The sequence below is a fragment of the Lemur catta genome, chromosome 6 (assembly GCF_020740605.2).
Source record: "Lemur catta isolate mLemCat1 chromosome 6, mLemCat1.pri, whole genome shotgun sequence".
Lineage (NCBI taxonomy): Eukaryota > Metazoa > Chordata > Mammalia > Primates > Lemuridae > Lemur > Lemur catta.
In genome coordinates, this window is record NC_059133.1 from 23,678,891 (window position 1) to 23,691,116 (window position 12,226).

Sequence of the window (12,226 nt, forward strand, 5' to 3'; positions counted from 1 at the left end):
CTGGCATAAAATAAGTACTCAATAACTACTTGTTGAATGAATAATTTGCTGAATGAACGCTGTGAAGATAATATGGCCCCTATGTAAGGAGACTATAATTTAGTTACAGAAACAAAAAAACTGAATACATAGAAAACAATAGTGCCTAAAACATAATACCATTAATCTCTGATTTATGTAGGCCCCATATATGAACAAGCAGATTGCAGGAAAGTTCTTAATCATTTTCCTTCTCTGCTATACGCTTTGCTGCTCAAGACTTCCTTTACATTTCACTACCAGGTCTCTCTAGCGTGAGGGTCTATAGAGGTAGGAGAGGTGGCAGAGCTGGAGCAGTCAGACAAGGAGTCATGGAGAAGGAGAGACTAATAGAGAGGACAGCTTGGTGGAGAAGACAGAATTCTTGGTAAAGGGATAAGCAGGAATGTTGTTCATGGATAAAAATAGCAAATTTGTGGAACTGTAGTCTAATAAGATAAACATAAGTAGAAGAAAATATTCATATTAGAAATAGTGAAAAATACAATTACATATATGATGGATTCCTATGATGAAGAGGCTTGAAACCAGGAAAAGGAGTTTAGATTTAATACGATAAGAAAGAGGGAACCACTATAGGTTTTAAGATAGAGAGAGCTATCACTAATGCACTGTTTGAGAAAAATCTGGATAGAGCTTGTAAGATAGCTTAGAAGAAAAAGGTACTGAAAATGGAAGTCAGCTAATGGGCTATGATAAAATACAAGCATAATCTAATGAGGACCTGGGCTATCAGGTGGGCTTGTGGAAAGAAAAGGAAAGATAAAACCAGAAAATACAGATCTGGACAAAGGAGAATTGTAGGGCTCCTAAAAGAAGAAAAGAGAGCCTTCCAGAAGGTATAGTTAATCTGTATACTTCTAGTGAGGAAGGGAAAAGAAGACGCTTGATTTTGAGGGTCCACACAGATACTCTAAAAGGGAAGGAAAGTGTCTTCTTAGAAACCCATAGGCCTTAATTCAACTAGAAATTAAATTAGCAAGGCTAATATTGTCAAGTATCAAGCTTCCTCTCTCATTCTTTCCCTTGCCTCCCAGGAAGTTTGACTGAAGAAAAGAAGGGTAAGAAACATAAAGGAATTTAAGGCTACTAACCATCCCACTCTGCCCAAATCAGAGTATGGAGACAGCATACACAGAAATCACCTCCACGTCTCCCACCTACTAAAGTGCTCAAACTACTTAAGTAACTCCAATTATGTGTCTAAATGGTAAATCTTAATTCATTTTTTAAATAGCGAACATAGTTATTAATTTTGTGCTTCACTGAGGTATTTTTACCATTTTAACATACGCAGAACAGAGTTTAGAATCTCAAATTCACTAGATTTGAAAATAACATTTAAAATATCCCAAATTATTCAACTCACTGCCCATTCATTCTACAACAAACTTACTAAAAAATTAGATAACTGATGAAAAAGTGTGACTTCATATTCCCAACGTGATGACATACGTACTCTTTTATTGATCAAATTGATTTCATGTCTAGAAGAAAAAGTATTATGCTTACTAGTAGATCCCCCTAAAATTAAAGCCACAGAATTCTACAGCTAAAATAAGATTCATGGTTGAAGAAAAAAAGGATTTCCTACATTGAAATAACCTTTTATTCTAAAATCAGTGCTTACCATGATCACTAAATAGAAGTTGCTTCCACTTCTGCCTTTCTGCCTCTGAAGCTTTAAATCCCAGCACAGATTTTAATTCTTGGAGTACCCTCTTGGATTCTTCATGCTCACGCTTCTGTCTCTCTTTGTCTTCTTGAGACAAGTAATAAAAATCATCCTTTCTGAAATCACTGTCTATGTCTATATCATCTACATAAGCTTCTAATTCCTGAAAATGAATAAAAGAAAAATCATTTTAGTTCAAGCAGACATTTTTCTAGTAAACATTCATTTACTTATGCCTACCTATCTCCAACATTAAAAAAATGAGGACTTGCTCTTGGAACAGGTTATTCAAGCAAAGCTGGGCAGAAAAAAAAAAAGCAAATATGTATATATACACATATAGAAAAATCGAAATCTTCAAAAAGCATAATAGTTGATACTACAAACAGTCATGGATAAAAAAGTTTAACAACTTCAACTCTGGTACCATACTATACACTTAGCTTTATAGTTATTAGCTACGTCAAGACCAATCAAATTAGAAGGGCTAGCAGTTTAGGGAGGTGGTTAGGCATGTTAGTTTTCTTCTGGTAGACATTTGTGATTCTTTCTGCCTTCCTAGGAAGTTTGAACACTCTTTCTAGGATTAGGAAACACCTTGTCTAATGGTTCTCCATATCTCTAAGACAGAGGGTAGGATACTTGCTTACCTAGCCTCCCTTGCAGTTTCGGTTCAGGCAAATGACCTGAGATCCTCTAATCAGACGTACCTGCATCAGATCTGATTCAGAAGTTTGTGATAAAGGAAGCAGGGACCTTGTGGAATCCATTCTGGCAAGGATGGCAGCAGATCAAGTTTCCAGAGGTAGTAGTTCTGAGGGTAGTGTTTACCATTCAGCATTGATGGAGCGAGTGGCAATGTCTGTACCCAGTGACTTAGCAATATTTCCACTAGAATAGTTCTTTTGAGGGATTTTGGCTGTTTACTCCAGCCTGGTTCAAGCCTGCCTTTTCTGGTCCTCTGAAATATGCTGTAAGCTAAATAATGGTTTTAAATAAAGTATTTGTCTGTTAAACTAACGGGAGTTGGTTTCCATTTGCAATTAAGAATACTGAATAAATATGGGCAAAAGTAATCTTTGTCAGTATCTAATGCAATCATTAAAATTGTTTTTCAAAGTGAGACAACACGCAGTCAGGTGTACAGGATCACCTGTAACCATCACTCAGATCAAGATAAAAACATTTCCAGCATCCCAAAAGGTACCTTTGCCAATGTACTACTTTTTAATGTGTTTAATTACTTTTAAAAGCCTTTAAGAAGGCCAGGTTCAGTGGCTCACACCTGTAATCATAGCACTTTGGGAGGTTAAGGCAGGAGGATCTTTTAAGCTCACTTTGAGACCAGCCAGGGAAATAGTAAGACTCTGTCTCTACAAAAAATTAAAAAATTAGCCAGGTACACCTGTAGTCCCAGCTACTCCAGAGGCTGAGGCAGGAGGATCACTTGAGCCCAGGAGTTTGAGGTTGCAGTGAGCTATGATGATGCTACTGCTCTCTAGCCCAGACAACAGAGCAAGACCCTGTCTCCAGAAAAAAAAAAAAAGCCTCTAAGAAATGGACAATTAGATGTAAATAACAAAAAAATCTCCTGGTGGATTCAGTGAATTCAAATTCGAGGCACTAAGAACTAATGATTTGATAAAAATTCAATACATTATGATGTAATTTTAAAGCTCATTAGAAACAGAAATTCAACAAGTTATTTAACAATTATCCATGTCACTTAAAAGAAAGGTAGATAACCTTTGTCTGTGAAACTCTTCTTTAGGGGAAAAAAAGTAATTTTCATCCTTACCTGCTCCTCAGGAATTGGATCTTTGTCTGCAATGTGTAGAGTGGGCTTCATCAAAGGCACCACAGTACAATGTGGGTTTTCACATCCTGCTTCAGGCTTGCCTTAAAAAGGGGGGTCGGGGGAGAGGGTGGGAATAAAGGTAAGAAACAGGCTCCACAGAAATGCGTGAACACCTAATTAAAAACATCCATAATACTAATACTTTGTCAATTTTATAGTCCAACTAATTCAGATAATAACTTTATTTATAAAAAATTAAAGATATTAAAATTAACAGTAACATCAGTACATTTACAATTTAAGTTAAATTAAGCTTTTTGGTGGAAAGGACCTGCTTTTCTTCCTTATTCATCTCACCATAGTATCTGGCACACTATGTACCCTATAAACACTTGCTGAACAAAATTTTTTCATTCATAGCACAGTCTTAAGACAGATACCATTCTTCCTAACAAAAATCAAGCTCAATCTTACACATATGTTGTTATAACTCTCAGAAGTTAGATTTAGAAATGAGTTTCACAAGTAAATATCTTTAAAAAGCTCACCCAAGTGAGTTTAACTTTGATTAATTCTTAAAATTTGTATTTGGTATCTAATCACAGGGTTAGTTGGTCTCATATCTAGCTCTCTACCTTTCATTATTATCTTTCTACTTAGAAAAAGGAGTATGAGGCCAGGCGCAGTGCCTCATGCCTGTAATTCTAGCACTCTGGGAGGCTGAGGTGGGAGGATTGCTTGAGGTCAGCAGTTCAAGACCAGACTGAGCAAGAGCGAGGCCCTGTCTCTACTAAAAAGTAGAAAAAATTGGCTGGGCGTCGAGGCGCACACCTGTAGTCCCTGCTACTCAGGAGGCTGAGGCAGGAGGATCACTTGAACTCAGGAATTTGAGACCTGCCTGAGCAAGAGCAGGACCCTGATTCTATTAAAAATAGAAAAAATTAGCCAGACATGGTGGTGTAGCCCTGTAATAGCTCCCCACTACTCGGGAGGCTGAGGCAGGAGGATTGCTTGAGCCCAGGAGTTTGAGGTTGCTGTGAGCTAGGCTGACGCCACGGCACTCTACCCCAGGCAACAGAATGAGACTCTGTCTTAAAGAAAAAAAATTATATAAAAAAAGATAAAAATAAATATCAAAGGAGATGAAGTCTCACTATGTGGCCTAGGCTGGCCTCAAGTGATCCTCCCACCTCAGCCTCCTGAATAGCTGGGACTAACAAAATATTTATAATATGGTCAAATAGAGAAAAAAATTGCAGATCCCTGCCTTGGAGCAATATTTCTCAAACTTCGATGTGCATGCTAATTACCAGATCTTACTAAAATGCAGATTGCATTTGTAAAAAGTGCCCAGTGATGCTTATATGCTAGTCTGGGGACTACTCTTAGTAGCAAGGTCCAAGAAGTAATAAATGTTAAGAGACTGCTATTTTTTTTTTAATACAAAAAGAAATAAGATAGTGAGGCACAGGGTCTCTTTTAAATGCTCTTTTGGCTTTGAATGCCAGGTGTTCTAAAGATGTTATGTGTATTAACTTTTAATTCTCACAATAATTCTTTGCGATAGATACATCATTTTCCCACATGTCATATGAGAAACTGAGGCACAGAGAGTTAATTAACTTTCTCAGATTTACAAAGCCAATATGCAGCAGATTTCGGAGCCAATTCAGGTTCCAATGTTGCATATGTTGTCACAGAATAACCCTGGAATTTTTTTATGTATATGAAAAAAAATTTTTAATATGGAATGTATCACAAATTTGAGTGTCATTCTTATACAGGGGTCATGCTAATCTTCTCTGTATGTTCCAGTTTTAGTATATATGCTGCCAAAGCAAGCACTGGAATAATATATTAGGTACTGATAACAGTGGCTGTCTCTGAGGAAGGGAACCAGAGGACTAGACATTTGGGGTAGAAAGAAAACTTCCTTTTTACTGTTGAAATCAAAGAATTAGATTCGGCAAGGCAGGGAAATTATACAAGCTAATTCTAAAGATCTTACAAAAAAATTAAAAAGCAAGAATAGCAAGAGTAATTTTGAAAAAGAAGAATAGTATGATTAGCCCAATAAGCTATTAAAAGTATATTATACAACTAAAATAATTAAAACAGTGTAGAACTAGAATAGATAGTTCAATGGAATAAAAAGACAAAACAATTGGAATTCAAACCAGAAGGGAAAAGATGGTGTTACCACAATGGCTAGCCACTTGGGAAAAAATTAAGTTGTATCCATATTTCATATCTAACACGAAGATAAATTTCAGGGAAACTAAAGATATAAATGTAAAAATATAAAACTGCAAAAGTATTAGAAGAAATCATGAGAGTTGATAAAATAAATTTGAAACAAGGATAGTTTTAAACTATGACATAAAAATTCAAAAGACACATACACACAAAAAATACAAGAATATTTTTCTAAGGAAAAAATGTACCATAAACAAAGCCAAAAGTTATAAGATAAACTAGGAAAAAATTTGCATATTTTATCACAGAAGGCCAATATCTACAAGTCAATAAGAAAATGAACAATCAAAGAAATGGACAAAATATATGAATAGACAGTTTTCAGGACAGGAATTACAAATGGCTCCTAAACATAGGAAAAGGCTGAAAACACCTTAAGGGTTCGTTAAGAGGCCTGGTTTAATCAAGGTACACAAGGGAGCTAAATATACTGTCATTTTGAAAAAGCAAGATATATAATAGTGCATGTAATATGCTACAAAAAGAAAAAATATATTAATCGGGTGGCTGGGGCAGGGATTTATAGCTGACTCCTCATGATATTTCTACCCTTTGGTGCTTTTTGGGCTGGTGGGGTCAAAGCAAGCTGAGACCAGGATGGGAAGAACTCTCAGGAGGTTGAGTCAGCAGCAGTGTGGCATACGAGATAGCCCACAGTGTCAGGTGATTAGTTACATAAACGGGAATTGAGTAAATTAGTAAGTATTTGGAAGATAATGGGAGCCAAGTATCTCACAATCAGAGAAGGAAGGTACAAACAGAGAAATGGGAAAGAGCAGAATAAATCATGTGGTGTTGGAACTGAATTAGAGGTACTGGTATGAACATGGTTTATAATATATGTGGACAGATACAGAGGTAGATATAGATGTGTGTGAGTATATACATACATAGACATTTCATAGCTCTGCCTGTATGTACACTGACAGGGCCTAAAAGCAATAACATCACAGTGGCAATGAGCATGCCTAGTGCACAGATCTTGGTTTCTAAATGCCATTCTTCATTAAAAGTGAGATGGGGAACTCACAGGCACTGCTTAACACAGAGTCAAAAGCCCCTGATCACCCTGATCAAAAACATGATGTGAAGCCAGGTGCAGTGGCTCATGCCTGTGATCCTAGCACTTTGAGAGGCCAAGGCAGGAGGATTGCTTGAGCCCAGAAGTTCATGACCAGCCTGAGCAATATAGCAAGACCCTGTCTCTACAAAAAATAAAATAAAATAAAAATTAGCCAGGCGTGGTGGTGCACACCTGTAGTCCTAGCCACCTGGGAGGGTGAGGTGGGAGGAAACCTTGAGGCCCGGAGTTTGAGCTTGTAGTCAGCTATGATGGTGCCACTGCACTCTAGCCCAGGCAGCAGAGCAAGATCCCATCTCAGAAACAAAAAACAAAAAACAAACCAACAAAATAAAAACCAGGATGTGGTGACAGAACAGGTTAGGACAGGTTGGAACCAAGACGGCTGAAGAATTCCCCACTTCTTGACCTAGCAGCTCATTATTACCTTAATTACAACATATCAGCATGCTAAAAGAAACTCCCACCTACACCATCACCGTTCCTGAGAGGGACCTTATAAAGTCAAGAAAGAGGAGGGTTCCCAGTTCTAGGAAATTACTGCCTCTTTCCAAGAAATAACATGAATATTCCTCCCCTGCTTAGCCTATGATTAAGCCAGTGCTTAAATAAAGAAATCAAAAGAACCAAAGGGGCTGTTCTCCTCAGCAGAGAGAACTAGCCTCTACCCTGTCTGTGGAATTGATCTCCTACATTCTCTGAATAAAACTTGCTTTTGCTTTACACTGTTGGCTTGCTCTTGAATTCTTTCTCATGCAAAGCCAAGGACCCACTTGGACTTCAAATGATTCCCAACCTTGCGAAATACTTTCCTGTATCAAAAGGAAAGAAGGCTCCTTGGAGACATGGCTGGGGCAAGGAAAGCACAAGAAAGTAAGGAAATGCTCAAAAAATGAAGGTAATACAAACCAACTTGAATGGGCTAACTGGGTCATAGGGTTCAGAGTGATACCACCACCAAAAGAATTATACATACACACAGACACATATGAAGAAAGATAGGGCAAATGTGGTAAAATGTCAACAACTAAGGAATCTGGATAAGCAGTATTTTTAACTATTCTTGCAACTTTCCTTTAAGTTTAAAATGACTTTAAAATAAAACATTAGAAATAAAGATATGGCTAACTAAAGCACCTGCTTCTTAAAATATTCAAACAACATTTTATTTAAAGGGTATAGCTATGGTTACTGTGAATGTTTTGATGAGAAAAGTTTATTGACTATTTGTGTCTTAATTCATATAATTGTTATCTATGAGCAAAAGCCATATATACAGAGCATAATTAAGAAATGGCTTATCTTAATCACCTGCCCAATGATTTGGAGAGTTTTCACAGTAATGGTTAATAACAGTTAAGTGACAGACTAAGATTCAACATTTCAGAGTGTGCTAAAGGAGGGTTGAATGGGATGCATCTTTTAATAACCAAAAGTCTTCTGAGTATTTCTATTCATAGAAAGTATATGCAAAGTCTCTTGGCTTCATATCAAAAAGTTTAATATGCATAAGTATTTACATATATTAAAGTTTCTTGGCAGATTTATCCTTTGGAGAAAAATTATTCATTATTTACATTTAAAATATAAAGAAAACCTATGGGTAATAAGATCAGTAATTAGCAATATTAATATTTCCTTTGAAGAAAGTTAATACTCTTACTACCTAAGGATTTATTTAGCTTGTTTAAGACATTATACAAAGTATTACAAATCTAGCTGTAAGCAAAACAATAACAGGATGACAAAGCATTAATTATCTCTCAGAACACTGCAAATTCTATGCATCAGTCTAATTAACCTCATAATAAAGATTCGGCTGGGTATGGTGGCTCATGCCTGTAATCCCACCACTTTGGGAGGTGGAGGCAGGAGGACTGCTTGAGGCCAGGAGTTTTAGACCAGCCTAGGCAACATAGGGAGACCCCATCTCTACAAAAAAATTTTTAAAAAAAGATTCAAGAGATAAACATGGTATTGGTTTGTAGAACAATTTAAAAAAATTAATATGACAAACATTCAAATGAAGTTAGTAATGTAAAAACAAGTATAAAATCTGAATCAAATAAAAGCAGTTTGGCAGGAAATCTCAAGACTGGCTTTTTTTTGAGACAGGGTCTCTTACTCTGTCACCTAGGTTAGAGTGCTATGGCGGCAGCCTAGCTTACAGCAACCTCCAACTCCTGGGCTCAAGCAATCCTCCTGCCTCACTCAGCCTCCAAAGTAACTGGGACTATAGGTGTCTGCCACCATGCCCAGCTAATTTTTTCTATTTTTAGTAGAGACGGGGGTCTCACTCTTGTTAAGGCTGATCTCGAACTCCTGACCTCAAGTAATCATCCTGCCTCAGCCTCCTAGAGTGCTGGGATTATAGGCGTGAGCCACAACGCTCAGTCAAGACTGCCTTTTTACCTTAGCAGCACAAAGCAACTGATAAATTACCATTAAATAATGACGCTGTTATACTTAGATCCTTAATAATGAATATGAAGTGCCACTAGTTATATCATTTGTATATCATTTCTAAATGTGAAGTAAGTACTTTATCTTAAAAGAAAAACTGTTTCTGGCCCCTTACTATCAAATTCATTCTTTTATAATCCTAACTGAAAAAGAGTTTCTAGAAGTTCTAATAATAGAAAAATACTATCAAAATTTACCCCCTCATTTCCATTTTTTTAAAAGGAGGTATGATTCACTGTCAAATCATACTCATTTTTTAAGTTACAAAATAAGAGCCAAGACTTTCAGTGTCACTTTGTACATATAAATTCAACTTTTTGAAGTAAACTAAAAAATTCTGTGATGCCAGTTTCATCATGCAGACAAGAAATACATCTAATAAAATCTTACTGGAGTGAAATAAGCATGTCTGATAAGCATATGCCAAACAAATCTCTCACAGGTACCTTTTTTATCTGTATTTCTTCGTAGTAGTTTGTCCACCTGAGCAATGGCCTCTTCCCAGCAATTGTTGCTTGCTTGAACATGGGGCTGAATCAACTTTAATTTCTGTTCTAAGATTTGATAAGCCTCTGACACTAATTCTTGTGTTTCCTTAGTACAAACAAGCTTTTCAAGTTCATCTTCGAGAATTATTACCCTGAATAATAAAGAAAAACAGAAACAGGCCTCCAAAATTAAAAATATATATATATAATTAATAAGGCTTAAAAAATAAGCTTGAAAAATGAAAAAAGTTCTGGAGATGAGTGGTGGTGATGGTTGCACAATAGTGTGTACATACTTAATGCCACTGAATTGTATACTTAAAAATGGTTAAATAATAAATTTTTTTATATATATTTTACCACAACCTTTTAAAAGCGCACAAAGCGTATCATATATCTATTTAACAAATATTTTTTATATATATACTAGGTATTTTGTGAACTAAAAACCCATTTCTTATTTATAAGAAATTTATAACTGAATCAGGGACATTATATACATATATGTATATAAAATACAATATCATAAAAAGTTAAAACTAACATTTTATTTCAATTTTACAGGTAAAGAATTAGGTCCAGAGAGTTGAGGAAACTTGTCCAGAGGCATAAAGCTGGTAAGCTGTAAAGTTGGGCTGAATACAAGCACAAAAGGGTAATACCACAGAGAGCTATAGATACTGTTATGAGAATTCAGAAGAAAGTGAAATTACTACCAGCTATAAGTACAAACAGGGAACAGCCAAGAAAAAGGTACTTAAGGAAGAAGTAGCGTTCAAGGATGGATAAAATTTGAGCCTGGACAAAAGGTGAGGAAGGTCGTTTTAGATGGAACATGGGAAAAGGCATTTATACAGTTTGGATTGAAGAAAAAGAAATAAAGATAGAAATGCAGACTGCAGTCAGGTTATGACAAATCCTATAGAATCCTATAGAATCTATAGAATGTTTTATACAGACTTTAGTTTAAGCTGCTATACTCTGAAACCAGTGAAGATTTTCAGTTAAGGGAAAAAGCAAATTATCTGCCTCAGTAACATTAAACTGGCAGCACACAGTCTAGGCGGGGAGAACAGTTAGAGGTTAATGCCCTGGTGTAAGCAAGAGACAATATGGTCCTGCACTGAGAGGCACTGAGAGTGGGAATAGCAAAGGGGACAAGGGCAAGAGAGGAGTGAAATACAATAAGAGCATTTTGAAATAGGAAACACAAAACAATTTTTTAAACAACCATTTCAAAAGTTGAGTGTTGCAGTACTACAGAGCAAATCAGATATGATGGTGTGTGACTGATGTACTTTCTAGTTAAAATACTTAGAAAGGTGACAGATAGTAGCATATATAGAATATTCCATTTTAGAAGAGCACACATACTTCCTGTGCATAACCCACAATCCCTGCCCAAGGTATAAAGCTCCTCTTTTTCATGTTCACGCCCACCCAGTGTAGCACTCTTCCTTCCCTGAGCCATCTTCCTTCACTCTAATGCATTCCAATATGCCCTATATATTTCTGACTCTATTGCCAAAAATTAATTCTTCAGGGACTCTGGCTTTGCCTACAACCTTTCCAGTAAAATCTTATTTTCTTCTGATGATGATTCAACCTTTGCCACCCACTCAATAGGAGATGGCCTTATCTTCCATGTTCTCTGTAGGAGATAGGACTAGGAGTCTGGTTAGCATTCACCTGCTATCTTAGAACAGCAGCTACAGACCACTGGAACACCTTCACTTCATAGTCTCTTCATTTTTCCCTGTGTCCTAACCTTTATATCAGCCTTGTATCTACCTATCTCAGGCTTTGAACTGATGGTTAAAAACTTATCTGCTCAAAATGTCTTCCCGACCTTAAGTTCCTATCCTTGTACATCTTATTCTCCTGCATTCCAGTGAAATAGGCCTTTTGATTTTACTGATATGTCAAGTCTTTTTGACCCATTTTCTTATCTTACAAAATTAATTACTGTCTTCCCCCTTCTATTTCTTGCCTGGTATACAGGGACAAGCAAGTACATCTTTTCAGCTCATTAAATTCCTATACCTTCCTGATAATAACACATGAACCCAACCATTATTTGATCAAGTCCTATACAATGAATATTTAACTATTAGAGAAAAATTTCACTGGAAATGATTGTATTCAATTAAATACCTTGAGTTAATTTTTAAACTTGAAAATTTCCATGTAGAAATATATGAAAATATTATTTTCAGTTGATAAAGGTATACCAAAGTAGAACATAAAAAATTAGAAATTAAGGTGGAATACCAACAATATCATACAAGGTAGAAGATCAACAAATATAAACTATGGACCCTACATTTCACTATTCGACTGGGACCATAAAGCTTGTCCTGTGCAACAAGAAAATTTCCAGATCTGCTGCAATTTATTTAGAAAAATAGCAATATATTACTCTTCAA

At 36.2% G+C, this 12,226-nt stretch overlaps 1 protein-coding gene and 1 non-coding gene across 9 annotated transcripts in view; both read right to left on the minus strand.

The window, feature by feature from the left end:
• VEZT (vezatin, adherens junctions transmembrane protein) overlaps positions 1-12,226 on the minus strand; it is a 62,201-nt gene that overhangs the window by 3,032 nt on the left and 46,943 nt on the right. For all 8 annotated transcript variants that reach the window (XM_045553212.1, XM_045553211.1, XM_045553208.1 and 5 more), the window contains 3 exons: positions 9,759-9,952; positions 3,513-3,613; positions 1,670-1,877 (listed from right to left, as the gene is read on the minus strand). In XM_045553212.1, coding sequence (XP_045409168.1) covers positions 1,670-1,877; positions 3,513-3,613; positions 9,759-9,952 — 503 coding nt within the window. The remainder of the gene's footprint in view (positions 1-1,669; positions 1,878-3,512; positions 3,614-9,758; positions 9,953-12,226) is intronic.
• Positions 5,252-5,357, minus strand: LOC123640862. The gene has a single exon (XR_006736103.1). It is a non-coding gene; the product is annotated as a U6 spliceosomal RNA (small nuclear RNA).